Below are 18,925 nucleotides of genomic sequence, written 5' to 3'. Positions count from 1 at the left end.
TGACCACAGGCACTACGGGCCAAACCAGACTCCATGGAACAGTCATCACAGCCTGCAGAATGTGCTTCACTGAACACTTTAAAGTGGTTAGCGCTACAGGCAATGAAATGTGCACAAAGAGTCAAGTCTTTGTGAGGTGGAACACATGCGGGTGAATCCAAGGTTTATACAGCTATATTAGCTCTGATTAAGCACGTGGATTGCGGGCAAAAACGGCAGATTTTTCACAGTAAACACAGTAGTACAGGTGCAATGGCCAAAGATGGAAAATAGTGCAATTAAAGATTAATAGTTTACTTAAAAGTTATACTGTAGTTCACAAAAAATAAAAATAAATAAAAAATTATGTCATTTACTCACCATCAAACTTTTATAACCCCTTTTCTCATTTTGGAGCTTGACAAATATACATTGTACAGTATATAAAGTGTGGCCAGGGTATTCTTCAAAATGCACATTCTGAGACCAGTTTGAGTTTTTTTTCTTTTTGAAAAAAAGTATTATTTTATTCAGCAACGATGCATTAAATTGATTAAAAGTGAAAGTAGACATTTATATTGTTACAAATGATTTCAAATAAATGCTGTTCTTTAGAACTTTCTATTCATCAAAGAATCCTGAAAAATTAAATACATCACGGTTTCCAAAAAAATGTGAAGCAGCAGCCTAACTGTTTTTAACATTGATCATAATCAGAAATGTTTCTTGAGAAGCAAATCATCATATTAGAATGATTTCCGAAGGATCATGTGACACTGAAGATGATGCTGAAAATTCAGTTATTTTAAATTGTAATAATTTTTCACATTATTACTGTTTTTACTGTCTTTTAAATTAAATAAATGCAGCCTTGGTGAGCAGAAGAGAATTCTTTCAAAAACATTTAATAATCTTACCAACCCCAAACTTTTGAACAGTAGTGTATGCTGCACACTTGCTTGGTTTTCCTTTTCTGTTTGACTAAAAAAACAAAAAAAAACAATTACAACATAAGGAAGAGTAAATGATGATTATTTTAGGTTGTATATGGGCAAGCAGTGGTCATTGTCCAGCATTAAGGATGCTCTAAAGGGAAAGTTTCTTAAGGATCCAGGACCGTAGTAACTCCAGTTCTTGTCGACACAACTGATGGTTGAGGTCTGGGAAGGAATGGAAAGACGTGTTGAGGCCAGCTTTCTCCAATAGTGAGTTGGTCTCCTTGCCCCAGCTATGGAAAACCAGCTCATCCGCTGTGCCGTGACACTGGAGGAGCTCAGGTAGGGGGCGCTGTGTTGCATTTTCTACTGCCTATGCGTAAGGTAATATCGATTATTTCTGGTGTTTGACATCATGATATGAAACTTGCATTCTGAAGAATATTTACTACCTGATATACAACCGAGTCTTTGTTAAGAAAGCTGGACAGAGCGAAGATGCCAGCAACATCCTGCTGGTACCTGGAAACCAGATGTAGTGCCATGGCACCACCCATAGAGAAGCCACCTTGTGTCAAAAAGAGACATTAGTCTCAATCACACTGATTTTGAGACATCATAATTTTTAGAAAGTATCCTCTGGTGAAACAGAAGTCCTTAATTGTATTGAATGTGTAATTTACACTTGCAGATCTACTTAAAAGATTTTATTTATTTTTTTAAACTGTACTTGCAGATAAAGTTAATGAAAAAAACTGTACACTTTCATGACTTAAAGTGTTAATTCACCCAAAAAGGAAAATGATCCCGTAATTGACTCATCCTCAAGCCATCCTAAGTGTATATGACTTTCTTCTTTCAGCCAAACACAATCAGAGTTATATTAATACAATTCCTGGTTCTTCAAAGCTTTATAATAGGAGTGAATAGAGCTTGAGATTTTGAAGCCCAAAAAAGTGCATCCATCCATCATAAAAATGCTCCATACGGCCCCAGGGGGTTAATAAAGGCCTTCTGAAGCGAAGCCATGTTTTTTTTGTTAGAAAATTATTCATACTTGTAACTTTATAAACTATAATCACTGGTTTCCGGTAAAGGCCGTACACAAGTCTAGTTCCGATGGAAGAGTGACCTCTGACCTGACAGAGGTCAGAGGACACTCTTCTGCCAGAACTAGACTGCTGTTACCAGAAGCCAGTGATTATATATTATATATTATAAGTTATAAATATGAATATTTTTCTTCAGAAGGCCTTTATTAACCCCCTGGAATCATATGGATTACTTTTATGATGGATGGATGAGTTTTTTTGAGCTTCAAAATCTAAGGTACCATTCACCAAAGCTTGGAAGAGCCAGGATATTTATTAATATAACTCAGATTGTGCTTGGCTGAAAGCAGAGCCGATCCTGACCTCCCTGGGGCCCTAAGCAAAATTCTGTTTAGGGGCCCTCATACCTGACCCGTGAGCCATGAACTATTTGCCATTGCCACACAGTCACACATGACACCCCAGTGTTCCCACTACAATCCCTCCTTTAACTAGTTCTAGTGAAAATGTAATTCCTGATATCAGAAGACATTGTTACTAGTAAAAAGTTCATTCTTAATATCAAGAATTCACATTTTAAATAGTACAAATTGAATTATTGATATCAAAAATGCATATCATGTGAATGAATAAAAGCTAAAATGGCGCCATAGCATGTCACTGTGTTTTTAAATGATAAAAGTAATTCTTGATACTCTTGATTCTTGATGGTTATTATTTACTGAGGGATGTGCATCCATATTGACCAGAATCTCCAGCCAATCAACATTTTAAATTCAATGGAGCCTATCAATAGTCAATGTCAATACATTGCTTTCCATATTGCATTAGTGCAGAGTTGTAACTAAACCTTGACTTAGCGACTAGATAATCATCGTCTTGTTTTAAAACTATAATGAGGAGTGCCATCACGCCCATATTGTACTGGTCCCAACTCACAACAGATGTTTCTGCTGGAAAGTGCGCGTTTCATTTCATGCACGCGCATATGATCGCATGTTAACGCGCGACGCGGTTATCTTTTCCGAGCTGCAGTTTATAAACAAACACCGTTGTCCTTTGTCGTTTATTAAACATAATAAATCAACGCACATCAACTTAACTTTAGCCTACTGTTCTTTGCTGACATCAAACTTTGAGAGGAGAGCACACAAGTCTACCTGATAACTGTTGCCGCAATTAACTCTCATGGTGTTTTTTTCTCTCTCTTTTCGTGACCAGAAAGATAGTTCCGCTTCATTTTCTCATCGATATTGTAAACATTGATTGACGCGCTTTGACACGAGGGGAGGCGGGGCCTTGAGTAATTTGCGGGGCCCTACGCACCTTGCGTAGTGTGCGTATAGGGCTGATCGGCTCTGGCTGAAAGAAGAAAGTCCTATACACCTAGGATGGCTTGAGGGTGAGTAAATTATGGGATAATTGTTGGGTGAACTAACCCTTTTAGTACAGTTTTACAGTGCACTTTGTAATAATGCCAAATTGTATGTATGTTTTAAATCATTGTCATAATAAACTTTTGTCATGCTTTAAAGTACACTTATTTTGATGTGTTGACTAACATACTAAAGCACATGTGAAGAACTTGATTATAATTTTAACTGTAATGTGTAACGTGATATTACATTTTAAGTTAATATATTTTAAATGTTTCAAATTGCAATCATTACAAAGTGTAATTACAAATACATTTAAATACATGACATACAAGTTTCAATAGAAATGACATTAAAGTATATTTTAGTTTACTAGTTTCGTTTTTTAGTTTTAGTTTAGTTTAATGGTAATGCTTGTCAGTACATTCAGCAGTGCAATTTAACCATATTTCAAAGACAGTAGAAATACTTTTGTCCTACTTGAGTGGATCAAAAAAGCACTCTAAAGTTCAGCTAATTGCATGTAATATAAATTTAAACTAAAATACAATTTCATTTTAAGTGTCCAAAAACATTGCAAAAGAATACACTCAAACATACTCTTTTCAAAGTAAACTCATAGTAAAATATGCTAAAGTGTACCTTTTTTTTTCTTCCCAGAAGGAACTATCTACCTTGTATCATATAACAGAGCCAAGGTCTCAAAATGAAAGACTATGGAAATGTGAAACCCTAAAGGCCATTGCACACTGAGTCCGAAATTCGCATCCGAAATGTTCGCACGTTAAAAAAAAAATTCGACCTCACGTTATGTCAATCACGCTTGCACACTGTCTACGAAACTTTCGTCCGTAATAAAAAAATTCGGATCGGGTTCGATTTTCTGCGTTTTTCGCATCCACAGCCAGTATTTGGAGAGGTTTTTTGGACAATTCAGAGCCACCGTACAAGCGAACGACAAAATCCACAATGGATTGAGCAGCCAATTAATCATGTGTTATTTGGGTATAAAATATAACCTGTATATATCTGTTCTGTCTGCCCAGCGCTTCCGCCGGCCGTGTGTGTGCGTGTGCGTGCGTGTGCGTGTAGGCTATGTGTGTGTGTGTGTGTGTGGGCGCGCGCGCGCCCATACCTTAGACTGCCAGTCTCTGTTCAGGATCGATTGGTTCACGGAAATTGGTGGTCTTCTTTTTGGCTCCAGTATCGCTAGCAAAGCATCAAACTGTTCCACTGACATTCTGAGGTAAATTTTGAATCGTTTGGGATAATTTCGCAACTCCTTGATAAGGACTCCTTCCTCTCGGCGCAATCTCAGGATTGGATGGACGCAATATTTCCTCTTTCTTTTTCTCTTTTTAAGAAGAAAGAGGGCAACAAAAACAAAATCATCCTCACTGCTTGACGAATCCATTTTGTATTTTTTGCGTTTTTTCCCGCAAAGGTTTAATAAATACGCATCGGACTCAGTGTGCAAGGTTTCTGTGCGTGACGAATTTTAAAGGCCATTGCACACTGAGTCCGAAATTCGCATCCGAAATTTTCGCACGTTAAAAAAAAAATTCGACCTCACGTTGTGTCAATCACGCTTGCACACTGTCTACGAAACTTTCGTCCGTAATAAAAAAATTCGGATCGGGTTCGATTTTCTGCGTTTTTCGCATCCACAGCCAGTATTTTGAGAGGTTTTTTGACAATTCAGAGCCTACCGTACAAGCGAACGACAAAATCCAGAGTGGCGTCTGACCATAAGACAGTATATAAACGCGTCTGACAAGCAGACAAGTGTCTGTCACACGCCAGCCGTGTGTGTGTGTGTGTGTGTGTGTGTGTGTGTGTGTGTGTGTGTGTGTGTGTGCGCGCGTGTCCCCGTCCCCGTGTGTCCATACCTTAGACATACTGCCAGTCTGTTCAGGATCGATTGGTTCACGGAAATTGGTGGTCTTCTTTTTAATATGTGGAGTATCGCCAGCAAAGCATCAAACTGTTCCACTGACATTCTGAGGTACATTTTGAATCGCTCGGGATAATTTCGCAACTCCTTGATAAGGAGGTGAAACTCTCCTTCCTCTCGGCGCAATCTCAGGATTGGATGGACCCAATATTTCCTCTTTCTTTTTCTCTTTTTAAGAAGAAAGAGGGCAACAAAATCATCCTCACTGCTTGACGAATCCAATTTGAATTTGTTGCGTTTTTTTACGCAAAGGTTTAATAAATACGCATCGGACTCAGTGTGCAAGGTTTCTGTGCGTGACGAATTTTAAGGCTGACGAACACGAAAAAACGCATACGAAAATTTCGGACTCAGTGTGCAATGGCCTTAAGGCTGACGAACACGAAAAAACGCATACGAAAATTTCGGACTCAGTGTGCAATGGCCTTAACATTTCATGATTATGGACCTAAACTTCTTAGATGGGAAAGGAATCACTGTAATTGTAAATGTATCTATCATTTTTGTGCTATAGTTGACATGGGAGTTCACATTTAGCTTGTTTTCAATGAAAGGCATGCAACAAGTGGCAAATCGCAGGTGGTTTTGCTAGTAGCGTGCAGGCATTGTTTGTAAACCTTTTCCTTGTAGAGCCATCTTTTCTCATTTGGCAGTGGCAGACACATCGGATTTGATGAGTCATTGATTTATCAAACTACAATTTTTATATGATATGTTTTAAATTATATATTTATAACTATATTCACTTCCACTCGTGTCAGTGTCTGTGCTTAAAATCTGTGAATTATTAATTGCATTATACAGGCATGTATACACTATTTATTGTCAATAATGGCATTATTGGTGCACATTGTAAACAGTCTATAACAGACGTTTTATGTCTGAGTGAACTGTTCCTTTAGTAATGAAACACTTCTCACTCTGGAGCGATTAAGTCATGACGGCATTAATAAGTGTATGTAATTTAAAGTGGTCTACAGTAGCAAAATCTGGAGTCCAACAAAGCTAAAAAACTTCTTCTTTTTTTTTAAGAAAGAGAAAAGAAAGCTAGCCTTGAGTTCCACATCATCAAAACTCCATTTTTCTTCTTTCATGCCTGTGCTTAATCTTACACATCTGGGCAAATCTGGGCACTACATCTGGGAAAGTGAACAAGTACCCATCAGTCTGTCAGAGTGGATGGGAGGAGTCATGTTGAGACAAGGGATAGATGGAGTTCACATGTTCTTTAAACCTCTCGTAGAGATGATGTGACCGCTTATATCTCCAGGACTAATAACAGGTCTACTACTTTCCCCTTTATGCAGTCCTCATCTAATCAAAGAGACAAAAACTTGAGAAATCCACATACTGTAGTTGTTTGGCTAAAAAGAATCTGTGCATGCATGTTTGACTTGGGCTTTTCCCATTAACTACGACACCTAAAAGATTGAAAAACACAATCCATATATGAAACCGTTTTCCATGGAAAGTTCTGGCGCTTGTCAGTCCGTCAGCCTGGGAAGTGGACTCAGCGTACAGACCACTTCGTTTCTCCAGCGTGCAGAGTGACTCCAATGAGTATTTATAGTTAATGACAAAATGTTATGATTTAGGAAGATAATATTTCAGCAGTCTCACAGGAACATGTGTTTTTTGAATCAGTTTCTTTGGAACTGAGTTCAGGGGCTTTTCTGTCCTTCCACACAAGCCTTTTCACACAAAGACTTTTTTTTGTTGTTGCACTTTTCACATTTTATTCGCAACTATTTTAGGGTATTTATGTGTTATTGGCTTGTCGGTTAACCCTTCCTTAACTGTTGCCATTGGGTTTAACTCTCTGAGCAAAACGTAACTTCCTTTATTGTCTATCCAGCCTACTTCACATGCCCTGAGGGAATTTGCCTGGGTTCTGCTAAGATCTCTTTTTACTGAATGATTTTCTGCCACTTTTATCTCATTGTGATATATTTGTGAACCCCATAACCCAAATATTTTGAGATAAAGCTTAGCAGAAACCTGAGAATCATCCAGAAATTCTTTTTGGCCCATTCTGGCAACAAATGAAAGGAATAAGAAACTTGATAAGTTTCATTCTTCATTTTACACAACGAGGGAGAGACTTATGAGCAGTGGTCTGAGACTCTGCTTAATTTGGAACAAGTGGAGTGTGAGAGTGTGTAAGTCAGAGAAAGCAATAAGGTAGGGAGAGATAGATGGATGGGGAGAAGAGAGAGAGTTGTGGAGAGGACACGGGAGAGATAAGCCAGTAGCCATACCAATAACCATCCTGTGTTTAGGTATCCCGGCTCGGATCTCATCTTGGACAATGGTGCTTAAATTATCACACATGGAGTCTATAGACTCCAAGTGTTCCGGGCAATCCTGGGAAATCTTGTGACGATCAAACCACACATGAGACAGAGCCCCTCGCATGGGTGTGTACGGCCTAAAAACAATCAATTACAGCAGTAAAACAGACAAAGTAATAATTATAATAAAACAAACAAAGTTAATTATGTTAATTACTGCATTCATACAGTTGTGGAAAATGCTTTGTAAAATGTTTGGAATTAACTGAATTTCAGCTTTAACTGTTCAGAAAATTGTATCTTATCTTCACTGAACTCTTTCCCCACCATTGACGAGTTTTCCCGGCAATTCCTGTTTTCACTGTTATATGATAGGGGGCGCTATTACACATCTTCTGAAAGAGTACAGAATCTCCAGGTTCAAAAAGAAGCAAAAATCAGGCCCATATTAAGAGGGCTTTATCCCATCCAGCCCCCCTAAATATCTGCGATTAACTGGTGACCGCCTCAGTACCCTTGAAAACGGGCTCCTCCCTGTATTTTAGTCAGCGTTTTTCAGCGTGTTCCTCAATCCGTAGCGGCACAGCGCCAGCGTCAGAAGCAGAGAATGACGTGTGTGCATTTATTGATAGATTATTATGATATCTGCATCTGTGTAGTTCTTTGTCATAAATGCAGTTTACATAATATGATGCAGGAGCAATTCAAGATGGTTCCCCATCCACTGTAAAATTCTATGAAATTCCTTTCATCTAAATGGAATTAGACTTTATGACTTTTCCTATAAATGCTGAAATTTGTTATAATATAAATTTTATAATAAATCCAAAAGCAAAACACGCGAAAAGACCTGTACAAGAGAGTGGAAATGGCAAATTAACTAATGAGTGTTCCTCTGCAGCCATCTACTGGTTATAGTGGTAATTTCATGTCATTTTCATGTTAAAAGTGTGTTTGTTTTCCACCAGATGACAGAAATCCTCCACGAAAGTTCAAAGTTAATTGTACTGCACAAATGTAGAGTTAAAAAAATAATAGTGTTTAAAACATTACATTACGATTAATCGCATCCAATATAAAAGTTTGTGCTTACATATGTGTGTGTTCTGTGTATAATTGACCCTTTGCTAAGCCCCACCCTCCTTAGTTACTGTTGCTACGCCTGACAAGCTTCCGCGCCTGGCACGTCTATTACAGTATGTATGCACCGGTGTCAGACATTCCCAAGGAGATCATTTGTAATTTTTGGCGAACAGGTGAAATATCTGAGAGAGCAAGACAAAAGGGACTGCAGCATGCATTTGAGGGATATATCCACGACATAATACGCAACCGATTAGAGAATAATTTAATCAAAATTGAAGCTAAAGCCTATAGGTCCCAAGCGCAAGCAGCATCCGCCTCATACGCTGATCGTTCAAATGGGAAACACACAAATTGAGGAACAGCTATGTTCATGCACAGCAGGGTAAGCAGGGGCGTTTCTAGGCTTTAAAAACATCAGGGGCTGAGCCCGAAACGTCAGGGGCTAGGGTGGGTAACAAGATAACATGATTCGATACAGAGAATAATGTATATTTTAGGCCTATATGCAGGGGGGCAGACTGGTTAAAAAATTCAGTCCTGGCACTATAGCCACACCAGGCCATACTACCACACAGACACACACATTCAAATGTGAGGTAGTTAGGGGGGTTCGGGGGCATGGTCCCCCGAGAAAATTTTGATTTCTCAGACCTACATATGTGCATTTTAAGGTGTTTGACGGCCAACATTTTTTGATAACAATAGCTTTAAAAGCATGTCAGTGGGCAGTCGCATAAATTATTTGTCAAGCAGATAACAGATTCTTAAACATGAGAATGAGGATAAATGTTTAAATGAATGATCCACACTAGAAAATGGAAATGCAGAATGTTTCTGCTTATTGTTGACAATACACAACCACATATTCCAAACAGGAATGGCCTTAAATGAGAAATCTTTCAAGGATTATTTTGCATAGATGTAAACTTTTTAGCAGTAAAGATTGGTTTCAGCAACTTGTTTCTTTCTTGAGTTAATCAATGTTTTTGGCACTATTAAATCAGTTCAATTAAATTTCAATTGTTCACTCATAAAGACAGTCACTTGTCACCATTACTGGCCTAATGATGCAAGTTGTGCAAACACAGACAAGCGGAGTGATAGAAACTGTGAAAAGGCTGATGCTGGTGAAATATTCGAACACATTCGAGGACCTTATATATACATATCAGAGTTAAATAGGAATACATTGTAATAATGTTAATCAAGCAGACTAAATCACACGACTGCGCAGCAATATTTAAGCTCATTATACAAAGGAAATAATACAGATCTAGATAAATTGGGTTGCTTATAGTTAAAAGAATGTCATGAACGATCATTTAGGCTAGATGTAGGCCTATTTTTCAGTCAGTTTTGATGACTTTGCAATATTGATAAAATGTTAGAATATTAATAATGAAAATTGAGTAGGCTAAGGCTACGCCAAAATGTGTAACATTTATGTAGCCTACAAAGGAATACAAAAGCCCCGACATAGAGTTTTGACGCAGCTTTAATCTCCCTTTTGGTTATTTCAATACTTAATTGACGATAGAACACGACGTTACATGCTAGTTTATTTTGCGTGATACAGGGCGCGCCGCATTTGCGCGTGATTGAGGCGCGAGCAAACGGCTGGCACGACGTAAGTAAGTTCGTTTTTCTGAGTTTTACTGACATATAGCCTGACAACATCTGGTGTGACTGAAGACTGTGCGGCGGTGCTGACTGCGTTATTCTTTTTAAACCGGTGCGGCGCGCGCGCCCCCGAAGTTCATCCGTGAGAAACTTGAAACCGGTGCTTGAACTTGAATTCAGGTGACTCATTAACACTCACGCCCTGCACTCACGGCTCGTGGACTCGTGCTGCTTGCCACTTTGCCTAATAATAATTATCAATAAATAAAAAAAATTGAGATCCGGGGCTATAAAAAAAACATCCGGGGCTCCATGTCTAACGACGCGCCTGAGGGTAAGTGAAATTTGAAAATAATCTAATAATTATAAATCAAACAGCTTATCCATAAATCTTGTGGAATAAACACAAGACATTAGCCTGACCACTTTGCGATGATTCATCATCATTCATGATCATTCTCCCGCTTATATTTTTCGTGCGCCAGGCTACTGCTCACACTGTCACACATCGGGGAGCAAACGTAGGTGTTTTTGTTAATCCTGTCAACATTTAGTTGTGAATGGGGCCTCCCACACTGCTTGATCCACGCCCGGCATTTCTCCCCTTGGGTTTTAGGTTTCGGGAAGGAAAAAAAATTCCCTTGCACAATCCATACGCACAACGCTTCGGCATGTTTCCCTCGCTCGAAAGTTTGCCAGACCTCCCGCGCCTAGTTACGGTTGCTAAGCCACGATTGGCGTGTGGCGGTTTTCAGGCGTGGCTTAGCGAAGGGTCAATTATTTTGTAGATATAAATAAACACACATGCATGTATATATTTAAGAAAATTTTGTTATTTATATATAAAATATTTCTATTTATATATAATATAACTTATGTGTAAATATATATACAGTATATACATGTTAATATTTCTTAAATATATACATGCATATGTGTGTATTTATATATACAACATAATTATACACAGTACACACACATATATTATGCAAACACAAACTTTTAATGGATGCGATTAATCGTTGTCCAGCACTAAAATATGTATATATACTGTATATAAAATATTCTACCCACACATTTTAAATTATTAAAAGTGTGTCTATATTCTTAATGAATATTAATGAATATAAGTTGGATATTTTAAAATTATTAGAAATAATTTTAATGTTCAGGGATTGTAGAACCTACTGTATTGTTCATGCCTAATCTAGTATACAAACAATGTATTAAATTATATAATGTATATATAATTATTGTATAATATAATATAATATAATATAATATAATATAATATAATATAATATAATATAATCATACCCTCATTGGGGGCTGAGCCCCCCTAATACTGACATCCTAGAATTGCCCCGGTCGAACCCATGAAGAGATATACGACCGTGCAAGCAATGGACGCGATCTGCTCCATCTATGTTTTGATCATCGTTCTGAATCCGAAGTCTTTGACAAAAACATGATTTTCTCAGCTTTTTGTTTGAAAAGTTAGTCCAAAAATGCTGGTGCTGGCTGGCAACTTAAAAATAAAACGCAGGCGGGGAAAGAGTTAAGTTATAAAATTGTTTATATTAAGGTTTTTATTTAAGAAATAAAATATAGTGCAAGCCCTGAGCCCTCCCAAATATAAGTTTTACATGTTTTTTTATGGTTCAGTAGTAAGTTTGTAAACAATGAATTCAATTAATGCTGTTTAAATAATAGTTTGAGTTCTTAGTGGGCTTATTGTCCACTTGACAAAAAGCTTGACACTTGACATAAAAAGTTGTATGAATTATAATGTTCAGGGTGTTTACCTGGATGGTGCTGTGGGATAAATCACCCGGATGTTTTCAAATGCCAGGTTTTGTCCCAAAACATCACAAACCCAGCTGAGCAAACCTGGCCCTGTGTCTCCTAAATGAAACTGAAGAAAGTTATTATACTCAGCCACACTGGATTAAATTATTCAATTGTGTCTAAACTAAACTTGTGTTTAAACATATTCAAACAGTACAAACACAATATTTGCATGAAACCATATCTACAAGAAAATATTAGTTGCATGTTGAATAAGTATATGGCTGTTAAGGTGTTCTGAGTTGCAATGCGTGTTATAAGTTGTGTCCCAATTCAGAGGCTTCATTTATCCGACCCGCACGTCATTGATACGCGAAAAACGTCATAATTCTGCGTTGAAGTAGTCGTCGGTTTGAAAACGGACTGCATATTCGTCGAGCTGAGGTAAATCTGCCGAACGGGTCGACCTCGACGAGCCCGTTAATAAAAAAAATAAATAAAAAAAAGCCCACGGCCATTATATATATACGTTATGTTAACTTATTTGTGCTGAATCTGATATTAGATAGGTCAGCGGCTGCTGTCTGGCTCTTGTGTAACGGTCGCTGCGCGCGCTCGTGTGTGTGTGTGTGTGTGAGAGAATCACAGTTAAAGTTTAGCTACTTCCGCAAACAACAAGTGACGTCGTTGACCGTTGAGTACTCTTCTGCGCATGCGGGTCACTTCTGGGTCATTTCACGTTCACACAGGAGATCACAAAAGGTCGCATTTAATTGGAAATGTGAACGGCCTTGCAAAAAAATCTAATTTTTTCAAAAAATCGGAATTGAGCATTAAGCCCTGCAGTGTGAACGTAGCCTAAGTGGTTGATGGTGCTCTTAGCAGCATGAAAAACAAAACTTTTATTCTTAATGTTAATGTATTATACATGGATTTCTCGGCGACGTCATCACTGCATGCGCACGCAACCAGGAGGCAGAAAAGACCCGCGGCCTTCGTACCAGAGTAACGTTAAAGGGTTTAGGGTAGGCTAGTAGCATAGTGGTGGTGTTGTCGCTAAGTCAAAATGCTAATTAGTAATGTAACAGCCAATGTTAGCAGTGCAGCATCTATAGAGCCCGAATTTGCTTTTATATAAGTTAACCTTGTTTACGTTACTTTACGACCTGCAACATTTCATGACTTCACACATATAACGTGGCGATAATATAAAAAAACTTACTCTCAGCAATGGTGAGATCTTGCCGGATCCCTACGCAATACATGACGATCTTTGGATTGTGGATGACAAGTGGCCAGCAATTGTATGGCCTGATATATATATAATTATTTTATTCGAAATCCATGTATACACTACTGTTCAAAAGTTTGGGGTTGGTAAGATTTTTATTTTATGTTTTTGAAAGCAGTCTCTTGTGCTCAAAAATTCTGTAAAACAGGAATATTATGAAATATTATTGGAACATACATTTTAAAATGCATTCAAAAAGAAAACGTGTAATTTATTAAAGCTGAATTTTCAGCATCATTACTCCAGTCTTCAGTGTCACATGATCCTTCACAAATCATTCTAATATGATGATTTGATGCTCAAGAAACATTTCTGATAATTATCAATGTTGAAAACAGTTGTGCTGCTTCTTATTTTTGTGACATATTTTATTTAGGATTCTTTGATGAATAGAAAATTCAAAAGAACAGCATTTATTTGAATGTTTTCTTGTAGTATACTACACACTTGGTATACTAAATGTCAAATTTGCGATCTAAATAGCTGTTTGAAAAAATAAACATGTATTTTTTTTTCACTGTTCATAACTGGTTGAGCAGTTAAACTCTAGTATGTGCTCATGACAGCACATAAGCCATCGTCAAATCTTCGATTTACAGTAAGTAACGTTATATGTGTGCAGTCATGAAATGTTGCAGGTCGTAAAGTAACGTAAACAAGGTTAACTTATATAAAAGCAAATTCGGGCGATGCTGCACTGCTAACATTGAATATTACATTACTAACTTAGTCTAACATGATAATTCATACATGCATCACAGTATGTCCGGATTTTGATTCGTAAACAGTTGGACTTTTTACATAATGTTATATTAATATGAAACACAAACAAACAGATCCAACTCTGAAATTGCAGTTTATTATTGAGTCAACAAAAAATTACAAACAATGCGAAATCTACGTTAATTACAATGTTATTTTATTCTTTTATTACAGAACTCGGCATAACAGATAGCGGTTTTTTGCCTCCTGGATGCGCGCGCATCCGGTATTGTTTGTATACAAGAAACCCGTGTATAAACAGAAAGCAAGCAGAGAGCGCTACCATTACAAGCTGTCGTTACTTTATTGAACTCACAGTGGATCTTTTATATATCGTGTTTACAATATTGGTTATAATTAGAGGATTTGACTGTTACTGAATGAAAAAAAAATATTTTGGATTCTGACCAAATTAAAATGGATTTCTCGGCGACGTCATCACTGCATGCGCACGCAACCAGGAGGCAGAAAAGACCCGCGGCCTTCGTACCAGAGTAACGTTAAAGGGTTTAGGGTAGGCTAGTAGCATAGTGGTGGTGTTGTCGCTAAGTCAAAATGCTAATTATCAGAGCCGGACAGTAACGGAGTACATTTACTTGAGTACAGTACTTAAGTACAATTTTGAGGGATCTGTACTTTACTCGAGTATCATTTTTGGGGAGTACTCATGACTTTACTCAAGTACATTTGAGAGGCAAATATTGTACTCTTTACTCCGCTACATTTCTATCCATAACCGTGAGTACCCGTTACTTCTAAAAAAAATAAAAAAAAAAGGAAAAAAGAAAAATCTTCTTCAAAATCATCTCACGAGTTCACATCTACATATAATTATTACGGTAAAGGTTATGCGTATTTGGCGTGCTGTCCGGGTGGAGGGCTCCGAGCTTGGAATTTCTGCCCGAACCCAGAGTACTCCCCCCGTTGGTAAGAGTCGATGGAACTAAAAGTGAGGAGATGGGGTGGAGGTGAGATGCTGAATAAACTGTCAAGGAACAGAGGTGGGTTCTGCTGTTATTTATATTGTCCTGAGTTGATTACTGATTGATCTCCACTTGTGCTAATTGGGTTAATTATCTGCACCTGCTCCTCCCGAACCTTGTTAATAAAACATCATTTGTTGTTTCCCTCTCAAACGTGATTGGATTGTGCAGACGCCACTGATTGGGACAGCCTATCAGCAATCACCTTCAGCTTTCAGCCAAAGTCAACTCCATGGTCAGATTTAGATAAGAGACGAAACCATGGACGAAACAATGGATGAAGACGCAGCAGGTCCATCCCGGGAATGTGCCAACCCGTGGCCCCACCTCGCCAGACTATTTACATTTTCTGAACAAGTTAATGATAGTTTTAGCTTCAAGTGTTTGCTGTGTTTACCAATGTAAGCACTGTGGCAGTAGTAATGCGATATTTAGAAAATGTACTCTTGTACTCTTGATACTCAAGTACTTTTAAAAACAAGTTCTTCAGTACTTTTACTTAAGTAGACATCTGACTGTAGTACTTTTACTTGAGTAAAATTTAGCAAGGGGTATCTGTACTTTTACTCAAGTAATGAAGCTGTGTACTCTGTCCGCCTCTGCTAATTATCATGTTAGACTAAGTTAGTAATGTAACAGCCAATGTTAGCAGTGCAGCATCTATAGAGCCCGAATTTGCTTTTATATAAGTTAACCTTGTTTACGTTACTTTACGACCTGCAACATTTCATGACTTCACACATGTACGTGGCGATAATATAAAAAAAACTTACTCTCAGCAATGGTGAGATCTTGCCGGATCCCTACGCAATACATGACGATATTTGGATTGTGGATGACAAGTGGCCAGCAATTGTATGGCCTGATATATATAATTATTTTATTCGAAATCCATACACTACTGTTCTAAAGTTTGGGGTTGGTAAGATTTTTATGTTTTTGAAAGCAGTCTCTTGTGCTCAAAAATTCTGTAAAACAGGAATATTATGAAATATTATTGAACATACATTTTAAAATGCATTCAAAAAGAAAACGTGTAATTTATCAAAGCTGAATTTTCAGCATCATTACTCCAGTCTTTAGTGTCACATGATCCTTCACAAATCATTCTAATATGATGATTTGATGCTCAAGAAACATTTCTGATTATTATCAATGTTGAAAACAGTTGTGCTGCCTCTTATTTTTGTGACATATTTTATTTAGAATTCTTAGATGAATAGAAAATTCAAAACAACAGCATTTATTTGAATGTTTTCTTGTAGTATACTACACACTTGATATACTAAATGTCAAATTTGCGATCTAAATAGCTGTTTGAAAAAATAAACATGTATTTTTTTTCACAGTTCATAACTGGTTGAGCAGTTAAACTCTAGTATGTGCTCATGACAGCACATAATCCATCGTCAAATCTTTGATTTACAGTAAGTAACGTTATATGTGTGCAGTCATGAAATGTTGCAGGTCGTAAAGTAACGTAAACAAGGTTAACTTATATAAAAGCAAATTCGGGCTCTATAGATGCTGCACTGCTAACATTGACTATTACATTACTAACTTAGTCTAACATGATAAATCATACATGCATCATGTCCGGATTTTGATTCGTAAACAGTTGGACTTTTTACATAATGTTATTAATATGAAACACAAACAAACAGATCCAACTCTGAAATTGCAGTTTATTATTGAGTCAACAAAAAATTACAAACAATGCGAAATCTACGTTAATTACAATGTTCTTTTATTATTTTATTACAGAACTCGGCATAACAGATAGCTATTTTTTGCCTCCTGGATGCGCGCGCATCCGGTATTGTTTGTATACAAGAAACCCGTGTATAGAGCTAATAATTAATAATAATGAAACCTTTGTAAAGCAACCCCGAGTATAAATGGGCACTATAAAAAGTATTAAAAAGGTGCAATGGAGTATAAAAAAAGTGCAATGTTTTGGTCTTACTGACAGACTCTCTCAGATCAGTGAGCAGCCAGACCTGAAATTACTTGTGAAAACAGTGCAGATTTTTTACTAAGAATAAGGACTTCTTTTGATCAGTTCTTAAGTTAATTTGCTCAAGAATGTTTTTCTTTATGCATTTTTTTCATACTCTGCATATTAATGAATTGTTGCAATACAGCAAGACAAACTATTAAGCCTTTTTTTATACATTTTTTTTTCATGTTCAGTGACACTTTAAATAGGACAACCATTAAAGGACCAGTAAGACTTAGCTAGATGATAAACTGTAAATACTCAGTAAAACTGCAACTATTGTCTTAAGTATGCCTAAATAAAAGTCTTACGATCCAAGTTTGTGGCCATTTGCACTTTATGTGGTTTAAAATGCAGTCCTCTTGACCTCCGAAGTTGAGTAGCCCTGATTTAGATTGATATAATACACATGCTATGAGGGTGAACCGAGGGATTTGTGTGGTCACATAGGCTACCTATGCAAGAGAGATAGCCGTAGTTCATTAAATTATTGCGCTCTGTCTGCACTAATTCTTTTAAATGGTTGTCTTTGAACAAGTCAGACGAAGTTTCACATCAATCGGTGCGTTTTGACGACATTTGATACAGTTAAACCGCGTCTGTTGCGTTTCATTCGGCTCTCATGCGTGAACTGCGTGAAAGAGCGCCGTTCCGGTTTGTAAAACTTCTCTTTTCAAAGGTGTGAGCACAATGCATCTGCATGAGAAAGATTTTAATAACTCTTCAAATCACCTGAGCCATGAAGAAAGATAACAGAAGCAGTGTGTTTTCCAGTCTGACTCACAACACTCTTCTGTAGTTTAACTGCAGCCATATTCATCCCGTTTTATCTCGCGATATTACAACGTCATCCACGTCACAGATTGCGTTCAACTTTTAGGCTACTGTATAACTGATGTACAGAAGATGTTGTTTTCCTGCTGTATGTCCTATCTTTGAATAAAAGTTATAATAAAATAAAATAAAATAAATACTACTGTAGGCCTATAACTCACTTTATTCACAAAAACTAATTTCTAAAGAATTATGATCATATTTTTCTCACTGGTTGAGGTGTCATTTGTCTGTATTTTTCTCTCTCTTTCCTTTTCAATTTATGTTAATGTATTAAATGCAGCGCTGTTTGTTTTCTTGCAAAACATAAAAAAAAAAAATTGTGAATCTCCTCACAAATGAATGCTTGTTTGGTTTTATGTAGGCTATAACATCCGAGGGCAAATTCGTGCGTTTCATGTTTTCTGTCGGCAAGGGTGAGTGCTGCAGTCAGGGGCACTGCTAGAAATTTTGGACCCTATGAAAGAATATTGGCCCAAAGTGTGTGGACCTTTAGAATTGTCCTAAGAAAACAGGTCTGTAATTAAAATGAGTTTTTACTTTCAATACACAAAATAGTCATTTTAAGTAGCCTAAGGGAGGTGAAACCAGGACATCTGAATACCATTTATTTGTGTTATCTTTGTTATAGCCCTAGTGAAAAATAAATATACCAAAATGTATTTGAAATACATTTATTTTATGCTAAGTAAACTACAAATATATTTATATATGTGCTTAATATAAATACCCTGCAATGCAATTGTGCTTTTGATATAGCCTACTAAATTGATATAAATAAAGTCTGCCAAACTGGCAGTTAATTTCAAAATTAAGTTAATTTTTTTAACTTAATGCACTTTAGTTATCCAGAAATAGTGCTGAGGTCCAACTAAAGGTATACTTAAATATGTTTGACTGTGCTAACTTCTGCAATTATACCTTAGGTACAATTTAAATATCTTGCATTTTAAGACAGATGTCATACTATCCTGC

The 18,925-nt window shown here is 37.1% G+C and overlaps 1 protein-coding gene across 2 annotated transcripts; it reads right to left on the bottom strand.

The window, feature by feature from the left end:
* Positions 1–500: 500 nt before the first annotated feature.
* Positions 501–17,972, bottom strand: lyplal1 (lysophospholipase like 1). Of its 2 annotated transcripts, none has more exons than XM_082150478.1 (5): positions 17,849–17,972; positions 12,099–12,198; positions 7,555–7,724; positions 1,367–1,482; positions 501–1,287 (listed from the first exon to the last, which is right to left on the bottom strand). In XM_082150478.1, the coding sequence occupies exons 1-5, from the start codon at positions 17,934–17,936 to the stop codon at positions 1,066–1,068; spliced, it is 696 nt and encodes a 231-aa protein (XP_082006604.1). In that variant the 5' UTR covers positions 17,937–17,972; the 3' UTR covers positions 501–1,065. The 2 variants fall into 2 exon arrangements, with proteins under 2 accessions (XP_082006604.1, XP_082006605.1); XM_082150479.1 differs by having other exon boundaries at positions 12,099–12,208; positions 17,849–17,959.
* Positions 17,973–18,925: the final 953 nt, after the last annotated feature.

This window comes from Leuciscus leuciscus (genome assembly GCF_965113295.1).
Source record: "Leuciscus leuciscus genome assembly, chromosome: 20".
NCBI classification, from domain to species: domain Eukaryota; kingdom Metazoa; phylum Chordata; class Actinopteri; order Cypriniformes; family Leuciscidae; genus Leuciscus; species Leuciscus leuciscus.
Note: the sequence above shows the minus strand (reverse complement) of the source record. Positions and strands in the feature narration are given on the sequence as shown.